The sequence below is a fragment of the Nicotiana tomentosiformis genome, chromosome 7 (assembly GCF_000390325.3).
Source record: "Nicotiana tomentosiformis chromosome 7, ASM39032v3, whole genome shotgun sequence".
NCBI lineage: Eukaryota > Viridiplantae > Streptophyta > Magnoliopsida > Solanales > Solanaceae > Nicotiana > Nicotiana tomentosiformis.
Window position 1 is genome coordinate 69,835,907 of NC_090818.1, and position 6,826 is coordinate 69,842,732.

General features: G+C 34.8%; 1 protein-coding gene across 2 annotated transcripts; it reads right to left on the minus strand.

The window, feature by feature from the left end:
* Positions 1–1,307: 1,307 nt before the first annotated feature.
* Positions 1,308–3,635, minus strand: LOC104113394 (uncharacterized). Of its 2 annotated transcripts, XM_009623549.4 has the most exons (6): positions 3,453–3,635; positions 3,061–3,372; positions 2,806–2,882; positions 2,619–2,655; positions 2,418–2,526; positions 1,308–2,086 (listed from the first exon to the last, which is right to left on the minus strand). In XM_009623549.4, exons 2-6 carry the CDS (start codon positions 3,311–3,313, stop codon positions 1,435–1,437), a joined length of 1,128 nt encoding a protein of 375 aa, XP_009621844.1. In that variant the 5' UTR covers positions 3,314–3,372; positions 3,453–3,635; the 3' UTR covers positions 1,308–1,434. The 2 variants fall into 2 exon arrangements, with proteins under 2 accessions (XP_009621844.1, XP_009621839.1); XM_009623544.4 differs by having other exon boundaries at positions 3,061–3,454.
* Between the last annotated feature and the right edge of the window lie 3,191 nt (positions 3,636–6,826).

The following is a 6,826-nucleotide window of genomic DNA, read 5'->3' on the forward strand; positions in this document are numbered from 1 at the left end:
AAGTCTTGAATGAATATAAAAACCATGCTAGATTAAGAAAGATTCATGTTACACTATCCCTTTACGTTGGAACCAAAACGTATAAATATATATACATACTATCATACTGTTGAATATTATCGAAGACATAATTAAATAAATAAAAGTGTATTTTATCTAATCACTTAATATTTTAGATAAGTGTCACACACTCCACTATGTTATCAAAGCAGACATAAATCATAGTTCAACTCTTACCGCCACGTACTCATTATCAAATAAAATTTTCAAGTGATTGTTTCACGATAAAGAATCAGATCTGCACGTATATAGGTACGTTGAAAACATAATCAAATAAATAATAAGCATCTATCTAGCAGCTTAAACTTTAAGATATGATTATCACATACTCCAACAATTATATACTATCTTTTTCGGTACAAACTTTCAGTTCCTTGCCAAATATATGCAGCTATATATCAAGAACACAAACAAGATGTTCTGCCTCGAATCTCAACATCTAATTCAAAATCTTAAAGTAATGGGTATTGGAATAGAGAAGAGGCTCATAAATCCCCTTGAAAGCCCTACACAATTCGTGCATAACAACTATATAAAACCACTTGTAACACAATATTGCAGTTCACATGTGAACTTCAATAGGGACTTACAAGTTGAGACTCAGACCATAGGAAAGAAATTGCATGAGTTCCAACTAAAAACCTTAATTTAGGAAAATGAATGGAGTAACAAACAATATATCTTATAAATCTTTTTAATAACTTTTACATAACCATATGAGACAACCGTATAACTCCACTACTCTATAGTGATAATTTTCTTTATAGTGACTTTTCAGCTTCCAATGATGATTTTTATAACTAAGTTTGTAAGATCTTGGACAGGGTTTTGTTACACACTCCTAATAGTATGTTTCAGACAATAGTCCAACACAATTACCCATGAGTTTTCCCTTATATCAAGGTCGGGTCATCCTCATCTCACATTCATTTTGTCATTTCTTGGGAAAAATAATCCTAGTTATTTGGAAAAGCACACATAAATATAAATCTCAACTTTTTCAATAATGTCTGAAACTATCGGCACGATTCTCTCTTTCCATGCAATGAAGTATAGAATCAATCACATTGACGATCATAACGTCTCGGGTTGAAATTACTCCCAAGTAAAAACACTTTTTTTCATTTGTGTAAGTTTTGGTAGATAAAAATATGAGTTATCTATATTGGTGGGACATGAGGCTAAACTTGGTGCTAAATTTCACACACTCAAGTTTCTTGCTGAGATAAACTTATTTGATAATAACAGAACAACAAAAGCCAGCAGTACTATATAGTAGTAATAATAATATAACTTGGTAAATGGTACAAAAGAGATTGTCAACAACAATAGGAAACAAGTACCTCAAGATCTCACTTAGAATACTGTCCTCATTCATAGAGTCAGATCCAGAGTACTTGCCCCTCTTCTTGCATTTTCTGTTGTAGCATTACTGTTACCATCTTCTTTAAACCTTGTAACCTTTGAAGAAGACAATGGTGAGGATAATGACAATGATAGGATACTCCCATTATCATTATCATCATTATTATTGCTCGGACTCTGCGTGTTGGATCCTCCAAAAGTAGTGTCTCTTTGGAAAATAGGACACGAGTACGGCAGCATTTTCTGAGAGTCCGTGCAACATAGGTTATCACTTTCATTCCTTGGCTTTACCCCCAGAGATAAGTTCAGATCAAGATCACAATCTGAAACCTTCCTTTTCAAAGGAGTCTGCTTCTGAAGATTTATGGCTCTTGCTTGAGCTTTTGCAGCAATATGAGATAATATTGGAGTGAGCTCACCACTATGGTTTTCACGCTCAAGAAAGAATCCCATTTCATCTTTAATTTCATGTGTTTGTAAAGTGGATCTTTCACTGATGAAAGAGGGATTCCTTTTACATAAATCTTCATTTGCTTCCCTACCGTGGTTGCTACCAAATATCCTCTCAGTCAGTGTTGTGTAAAATCCTCGACTGCTCCTGTCTAGTGTGCTTTGCCCCCTTGTCCAATTACCATGACAATTCCAAGAAGCATTTTCATATCTGGAAAATGAGTTTATAACAAAGAATTATTGTTTTCCTTTTTTTTTTTAGGGAAATAAAAGAGGCGGGTGAAATGCAGTTTCAAAGGGTTGATATCAGTCGAATATAGTAATTTTTTTAATCGGTGCATAAAAATATGTGTGAAAAATTAAATCACTGAAATGTCAACAAATACTAATTTCTGAACTTATAATTGCAGAAGCACAATGGACTTAATTATGAGAACATAAACGTTGAATCAATCAAATTTAAATTCTCGATATGCTTATAATATGAAGAGGAAGCTAAGTGAAAGCAGGAAATTAAGATAGGAATCATATGCATTACATACCTAAAAGTGGAATTGAGCCTCTGATGAAAAGTAGGGAACATAGGGAGTTGGTTCAAGTTGTAGATATTTGGATCTCCACCTTCCATAAAAAGACTGTGATGTGCAATTCCTATAGAAAATAAGTCAGAATCAAAATTTACTACCGAAAAAAAAAACCTAAAATTTGAAACTAACAAAGAGAGAAATATTATAAAAGCATACCTTGACTTTGGTCATCCATCTTCTTGCTTCTATACATCTATGAGACACAAACAGATCAAAGGGAGAAAAGTTAATCAGAGAAGGCTAAGCAATTATGTTAAGTGAGATAACATTATCTTTATCATCTGAATTTAAATGAACCAAAAACTTATAGATCTTGATTTTTATTATAGAAACTCTAATTTACCTGCAAATGGCTCTTGACATGAGCAATGTTGAGTCCTTTTATGTTCATCATTTGAAGAACTAACTTTGGTGTTGCTCCTGCACCAAAAATAGAAGCAAAAGAAAAATAGGCAAATTGTTAAACAAGGCCAAATACTCTTATAAATCATCAATATTGAACTGTGACCGTCTCATCTAAAAGTTTAAACTGTTATAGGAAATACAGAATTGGAGATTAGTTAGCTATTACAAACTCAAAAATGTTGTAAAAACTTACGATCTTGTCCACCAAGTCTTTCCACAGCATGAATGAAGCGGAGATGGAGATCAGGTGTCCATCGGAGTCTAGGCATCTTGGATCGAACATAAGGTCTCACAGAGGGTTTCTTTTCACTCTCTTCAACTGTACTATTGCTTGAGCTTCCTCCATCCTTAAACTTGCTCGAATTGTTCTCCTCTTCATCCTCATTTTTTCCTGAATTCGAGCTCGTCTTGGAATTACATCCACTCTCGCCACTATCCTCCATCATCTTTTACTATAAGTTTCTCTTTTTAGCTTGTCTTAAACTTGAGATTCTTGCAATATGATCTACAGAAAAGGAGAAGAAGGAAACGTTAAATCTTTTAGCATCTCCTGTGATGAATTAGGGCTTCTTACAAACTGCATACCTCTAAACTAAATTTTCATTCTATCTGAGGAGATGGTAGACATGAAATTTAACAAGTGAAATATTCCATAGACTGATGTCGGAAAAGGAAAAAAACGGAAGTTACAGTTCTACGTAGAACCAATGGGAAAATCAAACCCTAGACTTGTAAAGTAAGATGGAAGACACACACACCCCTCTCCCCCTCTCCCCCACACCCATCTAAGCAATTATTTATCTAACTCTTTATTAATTATTATATGTATCCATGCATGCATGATTCCATGGATGATGCACATCATAATTAACACTATAAATCTTAAAACTAAAGCAAAATTTACGTCATGTGAGGCCAGCTCTAAGTTGTAAAGCATCTGTAGGAAAAGCAGCATGTCACGAAAATTGCCTTTTTTCTAAATATAAAAGAAAAAAGGAAAGAAAAGGTTTCTTTTTTTCCCTTCAAAATACAACAAAATAATACGCCATCTATCTTAATTTACTATAACATTCGTTCTCTTTTTAGACATTCTAAAATAATTATGACATCATTTCATTAATTTTCAAGAACTCAAATTCATTTAGCAACTGTTGTTTCTATCAAACTATTTTTTTCAATAATTGAATATTGTTTCACACTACCACTCATATAATATATAAGTTAAATTATTATATTAAATTTCGTACTCAATCAAATATTATCATACAAAAATAAGAGTGAGAGAGTATTACATAGCTATTATGAAAAATCTGGAGATCAACATATATCATGGTACTGTAAAATAATTCAGTAAATTGTGTGGACTATTTTTAGCGCGCAAAAAAATTGGCACTTTTTTCATATGTCTAAACTTTGATAGACAGAGTTATCCCGCACCTATAATAATGGGAGATAATATGTACTTTCTGAAATTAGTTAAAATACACACAAGCTAGTCTAAATAGCATAATTATAAAAAGAATTGTGTGGACTGCTTCAAGCCTCCAACATCATTGAGAAACATACCTATTTCTACTAATATCAACGGAAGTACAAAGGCCTAAGAAACTTAAAATAGTCTTGTTTATAGACTGAGTCTCGGTAAGTCAAAAATACATTTTGGTTTCTCTTGTTTTATAGAAATGAGTCTTGGGACCACACTGATCAATGAAGATTGAAATTCTCCCATTTTTAATACTATCAATACCAAAAGATTCCAATATAAACTTAGCAGCTTATATCGGTTTTCCAAATTTCCCTGCTCTTTCACATTGGAAAGAAGGAAAATTTTCCTTTGTTCAATTTGTCCCATTTGATCTATCCCAATTTATTTTAATTCTTGAGCGACTTAATTGTCCTTCCACTGGACAAAATTATTTTTTTATCAAACATGGCCCAGAATTCATCTAACATAACGTGATATATCAAAGAAAATTTAAGTTCAATATAATGGTATAAAGAAGAGTATCTGGAGAGCGATTATCTTGGTTTGGGGCTGTGGTGGGGTGGGGAGAATTAATTAAACAATATTTGGACAAAAAGATTGAGTCAAGTGAGCAGAACAAACATGAGTTGCTAATGGTAGCGAGTGCGAAAATACTTATCCACGTCTCGTTTAAATCAAACTAATGAATGATATATGCCTTTCAATACACTTTTACTGCTTAACCGTTAATAATAAATATATAGTATCACCTTAATTTATTTCTTAACCGATAGTATATATTAGTATGGTTTAGTATAATAGGAAATGATTATATTTTTTCGGTTGTGCTGACACATTAAGTATATGATGCCTTGCTGTATGTGATGGTGATCTGTATAAGTACTCTTAAAGAAAGGAAAAGGATGAATTTGTTTTGCATGTTTGCAGCTTCCTTTGCGTCGGGAATCACGGGCTTTGTTCCTACCCTATGCTTGGACCTACATACCCACCTTTAGCTACATGGAGTGTATACATGGCTTAAGTCTTCTTTTATAATGGTTGTGTCTGTTATGGTTGAAATAATCAGCTGTTATGCGAAAACTAGTAAGCAAATCTTGAACGATGATAAATCACACAACAAAAGAGAAATATACTAAAAGAGACATAATCATTTAACATGGTTCGATCAATTGACCTACATCCACGGGCGGAGATGAGCAATCCACTATATAAAAGAGAGTACAAAAATATCGAGAGAATAACCTCACAAAGAGGCAAACATAAGTGGCAGACTAACAATTGTCCCGAAATTCTCCCCCTAAATGTTTACATGAGTTTATGAAGTATTCAGCTGATTAACAGTGCGGGGTCGGGGCAGCTATGAAGGAATTGTACTGTGGATTACCAGCGATGTGTTCTATGGCTTCGAGCCAAGTAGGGGATTCTGCTATCGGCGATCGGATTGCAGGGTCATGTATTGTATCAGTTTTTGGACTAAGGAATGCTCGTGTATTAACTATGATTTGAGAAGGGTTTCATCGAGGATGATTTCGAGCAAGGGATCGGTGGATGTACGATGTACTACACCTTATGGGTAAATAGAGGTCTTGGGATGATTCAGGTTTGATGCTCGTTGTGGATGTTGTGTACAAGGAAAAATGAATCGCTTGGTTGCTTCTTTGGATATTCATGAGCTTGTGAAGCACGGATTTTTCTGTGCGTATTGGCGGTGTAATGGAGATTTGATCAAGGTGAATGACTTTCGAGGAGGTTCTGATAAGTTCCATGTTCATATATGACATTTAAGGATTTTCGAATTTATGTATGGCTAGGGCTTGGAATCGGTAGTGGATGGTTCCTGGATTGGCAGTACTTCTATATAAATATGGACTCTACATGGAAGTAATAGAGAGATACATGAAACAACTTCGGATTCGCAGAAGGTCCTTTCAGAGAGAGCATTTCAGAGTACTCTTGGGTTTGGCAGTATGCGTGACTCGGTTGAGTTAGAGGAAATCAGTTCTGATGACTTGATAATGTGTTAACGGGTTTCGAAGAATTCATGATGGTTATGGCCACGGTTTGGAGTTTATGTCTTCTACGGGTAGAGAAAATGTGTTGCGTGTGGTGATGTCCTTCCAGATTGAGTTAAATGGAAGGTTCTTGGTTGATGAGGTGTTCATCCTGCTGGTGATATAGAGTTTTTCATAATGTTTTCATATTCTCGCAAGTTAGCATGAGGGTTGCAGTGCACCATGTGGGGTTGGACGTTACGGGTACAAGGTTACGGTTTAGTTTCGAAGGGAAGGTCATAAGTGCAAGGACGATTTCGGATGTTTAAGAGAATAATGGCACTATTTCGTATCGCTTGAGAAGGGATTGCATTTTAAGAGGCGCATTGTATTTTGACTTGTGGATGCTTGACTAGTATTACGGTGATCGCCTGGTTTGGAGCTACTGAGGTTCGGGATTTGCTACGTGGTACAGAAGATCT

What these genes read in the sequence shown, in the direction of transcription:
- LOC104113394 (XM_009623549.4), bottom strand. Translation starts at nt 3,313, where the DNA reads ATGATGGAGGATAGTGGCGAGAGTGGATGTAATTCCAAGACGAGCTCG. An exon ending in ATGTCAAGAGCCATTTGCAG is followed by an intron (nt 2,656 to 2,805) that starts GTAAATTAGAGT and finishes TGTGTCTCATAG; the next exon opens with ATGTATAGAAGCAAGAAGAT. An exon ending in GATGGATGACCAAAGTCAAG is followed by an intron (nt 2,527 to 2,618) that starts GTATGCTTTTAT and finishes TATTTTCTATAG; the next exon opens with GAATTGCACATCACAGTCTT.